The sequence below is a fragment of the Jaculus jaculus genome, chromosome 14, assembly GCF_020740685.1.
Source record: "Jaculus jaculus isolate mJacJac1 chromosome 14, mJacJac1.mat.Y.cur, whole genome shotgun sequence".
Lineage (NCBI taxonomy): Eukaryota > Metazoa > Chordata > Mammalia > Rodentia > Dipodidae > Jaculus > Jaculus jaculus.
In genome coordinates, this window is record NC_059115.1 from 18,163,756 (window position 1) to 18,180,565 (window position 16,810).

Consider the following 16,810-nt stretch of genomic DNA (forward strand, 5'->3'; position numbering starts at 1 on the left):
TGAACTTCTTGACTGATTGACAGGATGAGAGACTATGTTACCCTGTAGGCAGGGGAGACCATTGGAGTTTGGATAAGAGGATGGTGACACACAGGTTGGATCTGAGGGCTTCTATGTTCTCATTACTCTTTTCCCTTAAGTAGGAGCTATCCAGTGGTCCAAACTACTTAGAATAGTCTAAAAGTTGATACCTTCCAATGTCCAAAGTGTAGGGAAGACATTCAGCAGACTGATGGATATAATATCTCAATTCTCTTCTCTGTACACACACACACACACACACACACACATACACACACACACACACACACACACACACCTCTTGTCTTATCTTCACAAACAGATTTAGATTAGATGGAATGATATTTGAGAAACTGGATAGTTATGGGTTATTGTGGGGCTGTGATACTATGTTTTGTTTTTTTCACCACTCCAAGGTACAACTTAAAAGCAACAGTCTGTCAACTCAGGCTTCTGAAGCCAGGAAGGTCCCCCACCACACACACACCCAAGTCCTGGCTCTTCTCCTATGAACTGAGAGACTGAGAGCACTTGACTACATGTCTCAGCCCCTGAACCCATGAGCCAGAAGTAGAAACACATCACCCTGACTGACAAAGATTGTGACTCTGCACACAGCTACCTCGAGCAAGTTGTCATGACATGCTCTCTGGCCTGTTTCCAGAGCCAGTTCTTTGAAGCAATATCTTCCACCAATTTCTGTGACTCCACTATTTTATACAAATTAAACTGAATGTTTAACACATCTCTGCAGGAACAGAGGAACTGCTTACATATTAGACATATATGCAGATGTTACTTTTTCAAACAACTCTTTGTTCTGTCTTTTCCATCCTTATCAGTGTAATAAACAGAAGTTACTATTCTTAAAGATAAACCACTCCTGTGTTAAACAGCAATTGTATTTTTTCTATTTCACATTAACTACCAAGAGCCTCACTCAATTTAACAAAGAAATTTATGCTTATGTAGGGAAGTCACAAAAACACCATGTTCATGGAGAAAGGCTATGAGCGGATGCAGAGTTTCATAAAACATGGTCACAACGGCCATACTGGTGGGATTCATGCTATTGATTGAAACGATCACATCCAAAAGTAGGGAGAGACAACATCACAAGGAGTATCTCTGAACCAGTTTCCCAAACCTGATTCCCCAACAGTCAGACAACCTGGTGTGTTTCCAGGGGAGCTGAAAACATTGGGTGTCACATGAAAGGATTTTCAACAAGCAACTAGAGGTGGCAAGAGATGGCTCCAGGGTTTTCAGGAAGCAAGGGCGATACTGGGAGACAGGTAACAAATGTACAAGAAGCAGCATCAGAGGTTCCTGTCCCGCAGTCATTTGGTGAAGGGGAAGATACAGGAGGCAGATGAAGGGAGCAGAAAAAGGTCCTGAAGGTGAGTCTCTGCAGCCTGGACCAGAGGACAGAGCACACTGCACACCGGTGACGAATCATGATTCTGAACCCCGTGAGGGGTGGAGGACAGAGGTGGATGAGTCACTGATGGGGGTGGTGGGTAGAAGGGCCTCACAGTGGCTGTTACAGCCACAGAGATATTCCCGCCTAGTGGGAAGGCACAGTCTCACTGAGGAGGTCCATTGATGCCTGAGTGGTAGAGGCGCAGAGGTCTTCATATCGACAGTGACCCTTTCTGGAAAAGTGTCAGCAGACAGGGTGGTCAGATTCGTCTTCCATCACCTAGGAGCCATCTTTAAGTGGGTGAGATTCTTGACAAGACTAGCTTTTGAGCCTTTATGGATTTCTCTGCTCCTTGTGAAAGCTTTCACTAGACAGACATCCATGGCCTGGCCCTTGAAAAGGAGGTTCAGCATTGACCCCCCACACACACCAACTTCAACTATATGGGCCGGACCTGGGGCCAAGGCCTTCCCAAATTAGGCCTCTACCCCAGGGAGGAGGTGAGAGGCTCAGCAGTGGCAGTATCATTGGTCCCTTTGATCCCAAAGACCTCTGTGAAGAGCTGACTTGTGGTTACCAGGTTTTCCTCTGGCCATGGGGGGAGGGACCGGAAGGCTGGGTGGTCTAATGGGACTTTTATCCTCCACCTCCTTTATAGTGGCCAGCGACTGTGGCTGTTGCAGACTCTGCTTCTTTCATTTAGGCATCATGGATGAAGCAGTAGCGTGAGACTTGGAGGGCAGTGTGGAAGGGGCACATTGGATCTCTTAAATCAGAAATTGTAACCAAAACCTCTATACTTTATTTGCTTTCTGTTCAATATTTGCTATACAGCTTTAGAGAATAGTCAAAAATTGCCCAAGTTTACAGCTGGTAAGATGGCTTGATGGTTAAAAGCACTTCCTATGCAAGCATGAGAGCCTGAAGAGGACTGAGAAACTGCTTGACTTCAATTGCCAGGACTCACAAAAACAGGTGGCCGTGGCCACACAGGTCTGTGACCCCAGTATCACTGGGGTTAATGAACAGAAAAAGACAGCAAGCTCCAGGATCAGTAAGAGAGTCCAGCTCAAAGTAAGAACAGGTGGAAGAGATATGGAGCAGGGCCCAACATTCTCCTCTGGCTACTTCAGGCAAGCAGACCCAACACTGATAAGTGCAGTGGGTGCCTCATGAGAACACACATGTACACACACACACACATTGCCCAAGTTTAGATCATTCAATTTAAGCATTTTGGACATAAATGTATATCCATGGAGGTATGACTATAATCAAAATTTTGGACCCATATTCCTGTACGTTTTTCTCATGTTCCTTGGTCAGCCTTCCCTTCTGCTCTGTCCATCCAATCACTGTCGACCAACCATTGATCAGTTTTGTGTTACTACAGATATCTGCAGTTTTTCAGAATCATTTGTGATCAATCCATCCCATTTTCTATATATGTAAAACATGGGAAATAGTATTTAAAACTGAAATTTTATGTCAACTTGCATGAGGGTTCTGTACTTAGGCCTGATTCCAGACAATCATAGAGTCACAACTTGTATCGACTGCTGTTTACTCTCAATGATCTGCAGCACTTATTTGGCTGTGTAATAGAAACATAAAGATGGTAGCTCTGTTCTGATTCATTCCTTTGTTCTGTATTTTTATCATATATATATATAAAATTATGTTATATATAATCATTTATTTATTATATATTTATATATAATTATATATATTATATACAAATATATAGTATATATAATTATATATAAGTATATATATAATTATATATATTTTATACTTATATATATATTTTTTAAATGTTTTTCAAAGTAGGGTGTCACTCCAGCCAAGGCTAATGTGGAATTCACTATGTAGCTTCAGGGTGGCCTGAAACTCTCTGTGATTCTCCTACCTCTGCCTCCAGAATGCTGAGATTAAAAGCATGCACCACCATGCTCAGCTTGTATTTTTGTCTTATTTACATTCACCTTCCATATCTGTCCTATCTTCTCTCCTTGAGTATGAATTCTCTCCCAGTTGTATTCTCCCCTCTCTCTTTTACTATCTTTAAGTAACTTTTACGTGAGATGCAGAGATGTTTTTAGTTCTATACAAGAGACTTCTCAAACATCATCAGTCCTGAGAAAAAATCTGCCTGTGTGCAGCTTCTGACCTGACCTTCACCCTCCAATTCTGTTTTCATTTCATATTTGCTCAGACCACCGCTAGTCCCCAAAGCACTCAGCATGCTCAAGGTGGATTTTTGTTTGTTTTGCTTCACTTCTGTCGTTGCTATCAGGACCTTATTATCACAAAGAGAAATGTATGCAGTCCCACCTGGGGAAACAGAAAGAGACACCTGGAGTGGCAGGAGCTTTTCCTGTATATCAAAACACAATGCTTGAGCCATGTCTCCTAGTCCTAGACAACCCGGTTCAACTCCCCTGTTCACCCTCAACAACATAAGTGCCTTTGGGTGACACAATCAGCCTCTGTATTATATTGTCATCTGCTGTAAGAGAGTAATTGCTGTATTTAGCACACTGGTTATCTGGGGATTAAATGAATCATTCTATTTGCAATACTCAAAGCAGTGCCTGCCACAGAATGAATGCTCAGTCAAACATTAGTTTTCATTCTTATACTCTTGTATCACAGAGCATAGGTGATAGGAAATACTTGTTTGGGAGTCTGACTGGGGTCGAGGTTCGTAACTGATGTGTCAGGACCTCGGAAAACACTGAGTCTCCTGGCCCTGATTTGATCTATCACTGGGTCTATCACTCCCTCCAGAGTGTCTGATGTGCCTATTCCCTCAGTGCTGGACAGAGGGGGGTATTCACAGTGGCCAGTGTAGTAGGACTTTCTCATGTTGGTGTTTCAGGATCAGAGCAATGTCATCTTTATCACTCACTGCTCTTCACAGAGCCTAGTGTCTGTCACCCTACAGCAGAGGGTCTTCATAAACAAACAGGCTTGTCTTGTTTCATGTATGCAGGAAGCCAAACTAAGCCACAGCTTTTAAGAGAATGAGGAGTAATTAACCTTATGGGCAGGTGGATATAACTTCTTCCCCGCCCCAGGTCCCTCTGTTCTTCAGGCCCAGCTGCTTTCTGTACTGATTGGGACACTACTTTCTCACATCAGTGCAATGCACTGAATGGGTCCCCTCACAATATCATGCATTGAGATTTGAACCACAGTTATGGTGTTAGGAGGTGGGACATTTGGGGGCTATTAGGGGTTGAGAATCCTCATGAATAGAATGATTGTTCATATAAAGGGACTTCAGAAAGTTACCTTGCAATCAATCGTCTGTGCCAGGAAACAATGGAGCTGGCAATAAGCACCCCTGAGGCTAGCTCTTGTCAGCTCGTCCTTCACCCCATGCAGGCATTCAAGTCTTAGACAGCAGCTCCAGCATGGGAAAAATAACTTTCCCTTGTGTACAAGCCAACTCTTCTGTGGTATTTAAGATTAGCAGCCCAAAATAAGACAGTATACAGAGTTCCAGAGAGTCAAGCATCTCATACCTCATTGGATGACCTCATTCTTGTCTGAGATGTTTTCTAGTCTTCCATAATAACAATAAGACAAGATCAGCCAGAACTTGATATTTTCTGGTTAGCAGCTACTGTTGAAAGACATTGTTGTTTCTCAGTAAAGATGTATTAAATAAATTTCTAGGTCTATTGCAAGTTGAGAGAGAGCACACAACAAAGACTGTGTATGTTTGTGTGCATGAATTTAACTCAAAACACGCAGCTGGGCATGGTGGTGCACACCTTTAATCCCAGCACTTGGGAGGCAGAGGTAGGAGGATCACCTTGAGTTCAAGGCCACCCTGAGACTACATGGTAAATTCCAGGTCATCCTGGGCTACAGTAAGACCCTACCTCAAAAAAAAAAAAGAAAGAAAGAAAGGAAGGAAGGAAGAAAACAACAGTTGATGGACATTCAATAAACCAGGTGTCACCCAAATTCAAGGAAATAAAGCTAGTAATTATCAATTTCAGAATTACAAAAAATATTGTAATTACTTATTTGAGGGGGAAAGAGACAAACAAGTGCCTTTAACTGTTCAGCCATCTCTCCAGACTACCTCCCCTATTTCTGTTTCTGTGTGTTGTCTAAGTTCTCCAGGTGGTGGTTCGATTGTTATCCCTTTTATCCCTTTATGCCCTATGTAATGCCAGGTGGCCTCAAACTCACAGCCATCCTCCTACCTCTGCCTCCCGAGTGCTGCGATTAAAGGCCTGTGCCACCAGGCTCAGCAGATTTGGCATGTTTGTTGGTCAAACTAAGTCTAATGATTGTCATCGTATCTAACAATGTTTATGTTTTCAACATTATGTCACCCTGTCCTAGTGTTTTCATTTCATTTCCTATGTAACTAATATTTATCCTCACCTTTTTTCCCCATTTTGTCATAGATAATATCTGCTTGAAACAATCATCTAGTACTTTCTGTGCTGGATCTCTCTGCATTTAGTTTCCACTGGTTAGATTTGATCTTGAGTATGAGATCTATAAGTGCCTCTTTGGGCACATGTTAGCGATTTGGGGTACTAGGGACTGATGATGTCAAATCACCCTATAAAAAGGTCAAAGAGTATAAAACCTCAAGGTGGGCTGGGCCCTCATAAATGCCTCCCCATAATGACAGAAAGATGGTGGCGGTTCCATGGATCTGCCATGTTCTCTGGCTGCTGTTGCTGATGTTTCTGGTGCTCTTCCAGTGTTTCTGTCTTGGGAAGAGAGCCTTTCCTCTGTCATTCTGACTCCTCATTTAGGGCATCTCTTGGAGGCATTTATACCACGTATTATATACCTAATATTATATTTTAATATAATATTATTATATTAGCAGTACTAATATGTGGGCACATCATGTCCATCAGGGAAAAAAAAATTTAAACTTCCCTACTAGAACCTAAGATCTTCCCAGCCACAGGCTTTTCACCAGTTTTTTTAAAATATTTTATTTATTTATTACAGAGAGAGAGAGAGAGAGAGAGAGAGAGAGAGGGATAGTGAGAAAGAAAGAGAATAGGCATGTCAGGGCCTCCAGCCACTGGAAATGAACTCCAGATACATGCGCTGACCTGTGCAAATGAATTACAAGGGTTCTGGGGAGTTGAACCTATGTCCTTATGCTTTTCAGGAAGGTGCTTTAACCACTAAGCCATCTCTCCAGCCCTTTCACCAGGTTTACAGTACCAGGTGTGGATTCCCTCCTATGCAAGTGGTTGGTTGCTGCAATAACAGTCATGCTACTATTGCAGCAGTGGCCACACGCTTCCTGGCAGGTCAGTAGTGTAGCACACCAGGTCTACAGGTGAACAGGTGCTGGTAACACTTCCCCCCCAACAGCCCACACAGCACTGTGAAAGCTAACTAGCGGGGAGGAAGCTTATTCCATCTTGGTTTCACCTTGATTTCTATGCCTTGCAACCAAAGCGGGACAAAAGTGGGGCGTTCTCAGCAGTAAGGTCTTTCCATCTAGTTCTGGTGGGAAGCTAACAGGAATGGAAATAATTTGTATTATTGGGTGGGGCTTCTAGGAGCCTCTCAAAACAATAACTCATAGGAAGGTAGCCCACCCTCAGCACAAGGATATTCATTGAATACTTTATGGCTTTGGGAATCACTCTTACCTACCCATACAGGGTGCTTCTATTCAAACATTTTAAAATAAATGCGTGCATGTATGTATGTATCTATGTTCATGTGTTTTGGAGTGCTATTTCCAGTGTGAACTGTACCTAGTGCCTTGCATATGCTAGGCTACTGCTGTACTACTGAGGTATAACCTTAGCCTTGGAATATGATTTTTTGACACATGTATTATTATGATGAATGCTTAGCTGGGCATGGTGGCATAACTCTTTAATCCTAGCACTAGGGAAGCAGAGGTAGGAGGATCACCAAGAGTTTGAGGTCAGCCTAGGAAATCAAAAAAAAAAAAAAAAAAAAGAATTTTAAAATTTTTCTAGCATAAAGAGAAAATTTAATCCTATATTTTATGTACTGCTGAAGCACACATTGAATGAAAACATGAAGAAAATTGTGAACAATACACACAAGAGATTGGTCAGAAAAATGGGGAAATAGTCTATATATTAGCAATGCAGTACAGTCTATATTTCTGTACTGTTTACTACTTAAAGGTTGCAAATATTCATAATTTGGCAGAATAACTTATTGAATAAACTATTTACTTATATGATAAATTTATACATTTGTGTATTTATTATATAATATATAAATCTAAGCAGCATACAAATACAGATACATATATCATGCTAGATTCCCTGACACATTTTTATAAACACTTTTTTAAAATTATTTATTTATTTATTTGAGAGCGACAGACACAGAGAGAAAGACAGATAGAGGGACAGAGAGAGAATGGGCACGCCAGGGCTTCCAGCCTCTGCAAACGAATTCCAGACGCGCGCGCCCCCTTGTGCATCTGGCCAACGTGGGACCTGGGGAACCGAGCCTCGAACCGGGGTCCTTAGGCTTCACAGGCAAGTGCTTAACCACTAAGCCATCTCTCCAGCCCTATAAGCACTTTTTATTGTTCATTTCTGGCATTATATGTATTTTGTTATGGTAACATTATATATAATCTTTCTCCCACACAAGGCTCTGGGCTCTGAATAACAGTGATGATTCAGGTAAATTAATCTGAGACCTGACAAACTATTTGTGTAAACAGTGGCTGTTCAAGAAAATGCTGATTCCAGTGGTAAGACTTTACCTTGCATCCTGGACACTCAAAGGAGGATTTGGGAAATAGACTAACTAATGAACCATCTGGCTTGGATAAATGAAACTAAAGTAAACATGCATGTCTGGTAGTCTGCATGGTAAGTTTGAGCTCAATGATATGGCATCCCCTACAGTTGACCAATCTTCACAGAAAGTGGATCTCATGAAAACCAAAGATTCCTGTCAGAGTTGAAGAAACTTAAATAAACCCAAAGTGAGGTCTGGGGCCCTCAGGCCCTTTTGAGCAACTACTTACCTCAGGCCCATAAAGATGACTTTTGTTGATTTCATTCTTGGGCTATTATTCCTGGCCCAGACTGGGACTGGGGTTCTGGGGAATATCTTTCTTCTCATAACCTGTGCCTTCACATCTACTGACCAGGCACTGAGGCCCACAAACCTGATTCTCACCAACATGGCTGTAGCCAACTTCTTGGTTCTTCTCTTCAAGGGGATCCCATGGACAATATTAACCTGGAGAGGAACACTCATGCTGGGAAACACTGGGTGTAAACTTGTCTTTTATATGCTCAGAGTTGGCCGGGGCCTTGCTCTCTGCACCACTTGCCTCCTAAGCAATTTTCAGGCCATCACCATCAGCCCCAGAGCTGGTGGCAGAATGGGACTCAAGAAGAGAGCTGGGCAGAATGTCAGTTCCTCCTGCTTTCTGTGTTGGATCTCCACCTTGCTGATAAACATCTTTGTCCCCATACATATGAAAGGCCTTCAGCATGTGCAGAACTCTACCAAGATACAGCACTATGGACTGTGCTCTGCTAACCGCCCTGGGAACACTGTAGCCCTGTACACCACTCTGATGACTCTCCCAGATGTTGTGTTCCTTGTGCTCATGGCAGGGGCCAGTGGCTACATGGTTCTTCTCCTATACCAACACCGGCAGAGAGTGAGGCATATTCATGCCCTCAGAGCTTCCCACCGACTCTCCCCCGAGGGAAAAGCCACTCAAACCATCCTGCTTCTAGCAAGCACCTTCATTTTATTTTATTTAATAAATTCTGTTCTTACAATTTATAATACTGCTTTTTACAGGTTCCGCCCTTGGATGCAGCACACTGTTACTTTTCTCACGGCATGCTACCCCACACTTGGCCCTTTGATCTTGCTACTTCAAAACCCTAAGCACTAACTTACTGTTCATAAATGGTGAGAAAGAAGTCCAAAATTGCTGGCTGCCCCATGCACCGTGGTTATTTCATTATTCAAGCAAGAACTGGTGGAGAGTGGAGAGATTGCTCAGCAGTTAAGCTGCTTGCCTGCAAAGCCTAAGGACCCAGGTTAGATTTCTTGGTACCCATGTAAAGCTAGATGCTCAAAGTGGTGCATGAATCTGGAGTTCATTTGCAGTGGCTAGAGGCCCTTGCATGCCCATATTCATTCATTCATCCTCATAATTCTCGTTCTCTCTCTCTCCCCCCAAATAAATTTTTAACAAAGAATTTGTGGTTACCTTGAACAGAGAAGCCATGCTCCCAACACAGTGCTAGCAAACTGTTTTGTGTGATGTTGACTAAACATAAAGTGGCTTCCAGCTTCACTCATATGGCAGAAATATAAACAAACCCAGAACTGTTGCTGTCTTGTCATATTTGTTCTTTGAAATACTTTCCTAGAACCATGGAGACATGCTCAGGTGTAAGTAATTTTATGATGGGGTTGAATTTTAATGATTTACTAGAAGAATTATTAAAATGGACACAATATTGTTCATTGACAAACAGTAGTGGCTTGGGTACCAACCAACAATTCAACTCATTGAAGATTATTTAATCTTTACAAGACTGTCCTATGTGAAATTAATGAGTTATATCTTAGGATCTTGCTGTGGGAAATTAAATGAGATAATGAGTTGGGACCTCTAGAACAAGAGAGTGGGTGCCTCTGTAAATCATTTCTTTTAAAGAAGCAACACAAACCATGGCAAAAAGTGACAAAAGTAAAGCTTGTATATTTCAGGAAGTTAACAACAAGCTTACAATTAAATTTGAGTCCTCCATAAAAATACCTGTGCTGTGAATTTTTATACCTCTATTCCTATGACGCTCCCTTTCAGCTCATAAATGCAGCAGTCTCGAACCCACATTAGCCATGAAAGCCATCAGGCAGGAAACCATGAAGGAGTCAAATAAGTATGAAAATTATCAAAATACTGTCCTCTCATGTCAGTGTATGGCCTGTCTTGACTCATAATCTACTTGAACATTCGGCATTGCCTTAACACAAACTCAGTGGTAGAAGACACTTCCAGTGAAATTTCAGATTAAATATTACTTCACCAAGCAGACTTCACTGAGTGCCCTACATTGGATCAATTACATGCTACACAGTATCAATCATGAGCACAATCTCCTTGGTGTCTTAATACAAAAAAAAAAAAAATCAGACACAAAACCTCATCAGTTAGACAATATTCTATACATTGCCCAGATTTATATTCATTTTATCTATATATCTTTGACAATCATCCATTCATCCACCTCCTTCTGTCTTCTGTCCAATTTGTTTGTTTTTACTTTTTTGAAAGTAAACTTTATCCATAATAGCAATCGAATTTTGAATACAGCTTAAATTTCCTAAAAATAAAGACATGATCTTTTAATATACCATGGTATATTGATAACTTCAGCTATTTGAGAGTGGACTCAAAGAAAGCTTCAAGTAAGAAAACGACAAGGAAACTTCCTGAAGCCAAGAAGAAGCTGGAGATACCATAGAAGTCCTTACCAGGGCCTTCATTACACTTAAACAACACATGGCCAGGTTCAGAATCAGGTGCTCATGCATTAGCTTCTCCATGGTAACAAACTCTTAAGGCTATAAGAGTCCTCTAATTGAGTGAAACAGAGGACTGGAACCCTAAGGTTCCTGGAATTCCACCAGTACAACAGAGCCCATCACCCAAGAACCAGCAGGTGGAGAAAAAATGGTAAGTCTCAATAGCATGTTCTTTTCATGAATTTCCAGGTTCCTGAACCCCATTTTTTCTTGAGACAAAGTTTCATGTGGCTTATGCTGGACTCAAACACATTAGGTAGCCAAGAACGACCTCGAATGTGTGCTCCTCAAGCCTCCATCTCCCAATGCTATGGTTATAGTTGTGTACCATCATATCTGGTTTATGTGATGCCAGGCGTCAAACCCTGGGGTTTACTGCATGCGAGGAAAGCTCTCTACCAATTGGGTCACTTTAAAAAGTATTTTATTTTTATTTATTTATTTGAGAGAGATAGACAGAACGAGAATGGGCATGCCAGGGCCTCTAGCCACTGCAAACAAACTTCCAATGCATGTGCCACCTTGTGCATCTGGCTTATGTGGGACTTAAGGAATTGAATCTGGGTCCTTTGGCTTTCAGAAAAGTGCCTTAATCACTAAGCCCATATCTCCAGCCCTTGGGTCACTTTTTAATTTGTGTTGTGTCTAGTCACACTTCTTCACTGAGAAATCTGAGTTTGGGGAAATGTGAAATATCTGTATCTGCTAAGATACTGATGTTTCGGGTAATAGTAGGCTCATAAAAGGGAGGAAAGAAGGAGTGGAGGCAGGAGTTGTCACTCTGCTTTATTTGCCCCTCCCCCAATGTATCCAATCCCCTCCTGCCTTGGAGCCAACACTTGCCCTTCAAACAAAGGCATTTATTCTTCAAGATTCCAGTTTGTCAACTGCATAAATATAAGGTTTACACAATCATAAAAATTCATAGAATATATCATTCCAAAAGAATATATTAAACAATCATACACATATAAATGTACTCATGACAGTTTTACATATAATGTGAACATTTATTTGCAGACAAATGTATGATACCAACCTTAGATTAGGCAAGGAAACATTTAAGAACACCTATTTCTTCCCAGTAGGCACCATACCTATTACCTTATATGCTAGATTCCTGCATAGGCTTAAAGTACTTTCCCAAAAGCCATACATAGTTCTAAAGATTATTTCCTTGTAAGAGACTTTCTTGGATTCTCTCCTACCCAATCTTCTTCCTTGACCAAGGAAGTTGTTTTTGCCATACATGGTCCACACATCCTGGGGCAGAAAATAAAAGGAAAAACACCATTATTAACTTAGTTGTGACCCTCTGATTGGTTTCCCTTGGCTCCAAATTCAGCAAGGGTGGTGGAGATCATGAATGCTGAATATGAACACTGTTTATAGCTTTCACTGATGTTTAAATGCCTTGGCCAAAAACAGTGGGAGATTGCAATCATTTATTTACTCTCTGGGTCAGGAAACAGGAGGCCTTTAGCCAAAAGACCAGCCTGCTGTCAGTCAGCATTCTTCCCAGACAGCCACCAGCAGTAGAGTTGACAGGAAACTAAAGGCTACAGGGGCCAACACTTGGGACTCCACTTTGCCTGCCCTTGGGAAGCAGAGCAATGAGGCCACTGCCTAAATGTAACGTATGCGAAGTGTTGTATTTCTGGATAAGGCATTCACTAGGCTGCAATTCAACAAGAGTAAACTTTAGTCCTGAAAATTTCTATATAATCCCTATAATCAACCTCTGCAGGGATCTATGGTTTGAGGCTGTGGGAACAGAAACCCAAGTGTTATTAATTTGAGCTGGTTGGAGGCAGCATTAGAAGTGTGCTGAACAAATTCATGATCAGGAGTTGAGAGGAAATGAGACCTAAGTTTGTTCCCCATGACAATGACCAGGTACGTTTGCTATACCACCCAGGGTAGAACTGCTGAGTAAATCACTAACTTAGGGAATGGCCGGTGATGACAAGAGCTAACCCTATTGCCATCTGGGGCTTCCGTCTTCTAGGTTTGAGGGTTGATTTAAAGATGCAAGGTTTTAAATGAATGCAGAGGAAGTGTTAAAGTGAACTGGGTCCTTTTGATATATTTAGAAGGAAACTATGAATAGGCCAAAAGCAGCTGCTTCAGTGTTTACAACTTAAGATCCAGAGGCTTGTGAGCTGGGCTTTTGTACCCAGAGTTTCATAGCTCCAAGCTGTGAGAATTATGTGCCACTAACTTCAAATCTTCAAGGTCTGAAGCTGATTTCTATGGGCTTCCAAGTCCAGACCCTTAATGACTGTAGGAGCTCAAAGGGTTTTTGTTTTGTTTTGTTCTTTTTTTAGTTTTTCAAGGTAGGGTTTCACTCTAGCCCGGGCTGACCTGGAATTCACTATGCAATCTCAGGGGTGTCCTCAAACTCACTGCAATCTTCCTACTTCAGCCTCCGGAGTGTGGGATTAAAGGCATGCACCACCACACAGCTTCCTGTCAAAGGTTTATTACTCCAGGGTCTGAGTGCCAACAGTGCCACATCTGGTAGCTAATGTTAAAACTTCCAGGGCTGGAGAGATGGCTTAGCGGTTAAGCGCTTGCCTGTGAAGCCTAAGGACCCCGGTTCAAGGCTCCGTTCCCCAGGTCCCACGTTAGCCAGATGCACAAGAGGGCGCACGCGTCTGGAGTTCGTTTGCAGTGGCTGGAAGCCCTGGCGCGCCCATTCTCTCTCTCCCTCTATCTGTCTTTCTCTCTATGTCTGTCGCTCTCAAATAAATAAATAAAAAATGAACAAAAAAAATTAAAAAAAAAAACAAAAAAACTTCCAGCTTGTGGTCAGTTGGGGTCCTGAGCTCTTAACCATCAGGTGCTCTTGGAGCTCTTCCAGTGGCTTAAGCCTGCAGTTGCTCTAGGTTTTCAGTGTCTTGCCTTCCCAGCAGTCATAGAACCGTGATGGTCGCCACAGGCTCTGCTCCCGGCCACTTTATGAAAGTATTACACCTTGCCCTAGCTTCTGAGTGAGCAGCTGATAGCCTTAGCGGTTCCCAGGGATCACAGCCTTTGTACTCATTTTCCAGTTAACCATTACTGGCGGTGTATGGGGCTAAAAGCTCAGTTTTTCATTTGCTATTAGTGTTATCAACTGAGCTTTCTCTACTTGAAAGGCCACAAATAAGCAACAAAAGGTTACTTGATGCTACTGTCACTGCTGGCCTGACAAACTCCTCTGAGGAGATGGTGCTAGACACTGAGGAGACTCAAAAGCAAACAGAGCAGAAAATCAGGGGCGTTGGCGACCTCAGTATGAAAGTAGACTTATAATATGCCCGCTAAGGCTCAGGGAACACTGTGGGCAAGTATGAAGAAAGAATGTAAGAGCCCCGTGGTCATAAGGTGTGCTCCAATGCACCGTCCCCTACACAGACTAACTGGTCCATTCATGACTCCACAGTGAATACTGATAACTCCACTGAAGAAGGCCCTCAGTGGAATTTTAATTTGCAATTATATTTATTTGGGCATTATCTCTCCTTTTTTTTTTTAATAGCTTGCCTCAGAGTTTGTCAATCAAAGAACCAACTGTATTGTTAAATTCTATTTCATTCATTAATTTCTGTTCTAATCCTTATTATTGATTGACACATACTTAATTTTGGATTGGATTCTTGATGTTTTTCTAGAGCCTTATGATACAACACAAGTTTACTTAATCACTCTCTTATTTTTAAAGCTTTTTATTGATAACTACTATAAATATAAATAATATGCCATGACCAAAATCCCCTTCCACTATGCCCTTTCCTAACTTCCAAATCCTCTTTCACTGAATTCTTTCTTCTTTCCAATCAGGCTCTCTTCTTTTTTGATGTCATCATTTTTTCCTCTTATGTAGGTCTTGTTGAGTAGCAGCATCAGCTGCTGTGAGGTTGTAAACATCAAGACCACTTTGTATCTGAAGGACAGCATTGTAAGCAGGTCTCTCCTTCCTTTGGCTCTTACATTCTGCCCAACAGCTCTTCTACAATGGACCCTGAACTTTGATGGTGTGATAGAAATGTCTTACTTAGTGCCAAATACTCCTTTGTGACTTTTGTGGCCACTGCCATGCAAAAAGAGAAGCTTCTCAGACCAAAAGACAGACTAACATTGATATATGGGATTAAACATAAATATTTAGAGGGCCGTTTGGTGAGTATATCTATTTCCCAAACAAGAGTAGTAGTTTTCCCCCTAGGACTTATGAACTCCCCAGACATAGGCTTTTGATTAGGTTTTCAGTACCAACCAGGAATTCCCTCTCATAGAACAGCCCTCAAGTCCCATCAGAGAAGATTTGGTTTCCCTATAAGAGAGATGTGCTACCATTACACCAATTGGTACATTTAGCGTGGCTGGCCAGCAGTTACAGCTTCATTTCTCAGTGACCTGCAGCCCATGTATGTGGAGTCTTCAACAATAGGGTCTTACCATCTTGTGCTGGTGGGCAAAAGAGTGCTTTGGCAATAGCCTATAATGTTTTATGGGCAATAGGGTCTCCCTTACCAACAGCTCATTGGAAGGTATCCCACCCCTGGCACTAAAGAAATAGATAGGGTCTGGAGAGATGGCTCAGCCATTGTGGCACTTGCCTAAAAAGCCTAGCAATCCTGGTTCAGTTTTCCAGTACTCACATGAAGCCAGATGCACAAAGTGGCACGTGCATCTTGAGTTTGTTTGTAGTGGCTACAGGGGCCCTGGTAAACCCATACTCTTTTTCTTTCTGCCTCTTTTCTATGTCTCTGCCTAAAATAAATAAAAATATATAGTCCTTAAAAATTTCACACAGAAAAGCCCAGGATCAGATGGATTCATTGTTGAATTCTAGCAAACTTTTAAGAAACATCTAAAAGTAACACTTCTCAAACTGTCCCACAAAATAGAAAGGGAAGAATCCTACCGCCTTCATCTATGAAGCCAGTATTATCCTGATGTCAAAACTGGATATAGATACAACAAAAAAGAAAACTACAGAAAAAATTTTCCTAATGAACATACATAAAATATAAAATACTTGCAAACCAAATTCAAAACACATTAAGATTATACATTATGGATCAAGTATGTTTCATTCCAGGGGTACTAAGTTGTTTTACATATGTAAATCAACAGATTTAGTTCACTATATAAATCAACTCAAGGACAGAAATCACATGATCATCCCAATAAATGTAGAAAAGGCAACTGGAGAAAATTCAACATGCCTTCTTGATAGAAGTCCTGGAGAAATTAAGAAAATGTAGAACTTGCCTCAAAACAATAACAGATTATATATGACAATCCTGTAACAAACACTTTACTAAATAAGAAAAAACTGAAAAAAAATTTCTGAAATCTTGAACAAGAAAAGCATAATTATGAGCTCTGTTCTTATTCAACATAGTTCTTGAAGTCTTAGCCAAAGTAATAAGATAAAAAGAGATATAAGATGTGTAAAAATAGGGAAAATGAATTCAACTTATTCCTATTACAGATGGCATAATTCTATACTTACAAATCTGACTGATTGTACCAAGAAACATTTGGAGTTAATATACATTTTCAGTAAAGTTGCAGGCTAAAGAAAATCAGCATACAAAAATTATTAGCTTTTATATATACTAATAATGAACTTATTGAAAAATTAGGACAAATATCCCATTCACAATAGTTCTTCTCTATCCCCCAAATTGAAGTGTTTAGGAAAATAAACTCATCAAGGATGTGAAATAACTCTACAGTGAAAACTCCAAAGCACTGAAAAAATTAAGATACTAGATGATGAAAAGACCTTCTATGCTCCTAGAT

At 41.2% G+C, this 16,810-nt stretch overlaps 1 protein-coding gene and 1 pseudogene across 1 annotated transcript; one reads left to right on the top strand and one right to left on the bottom strand.

Annotated features, from left to right (window-relative positions):
* Positions 1 to 1,607: 1,607 nt before the first annotated feature.
* Positions 1,608 to 2,151, bottom strand: LOC101605686 (annotated as a pseudogene).
* A 6,338-nt stretch (positions 2,152 to 8,489) lies between these two features.
* Positions 8,490 to 9,365, top strand: LOC123454628 (vomeronasal type-1 receptor 1-like). The gene has a single exon (XM_045133353.1). It carries the CDS (start codon positions 8,490 to 8,492, stop codon positions 9,363 to 9,365), a length of 876 nt encoding a protein of 291 aa, XP_044989288.1.
* The last annotated feature ends 7,445 nt before the right edge of the window (positions 9,366 to 16,810 follow it).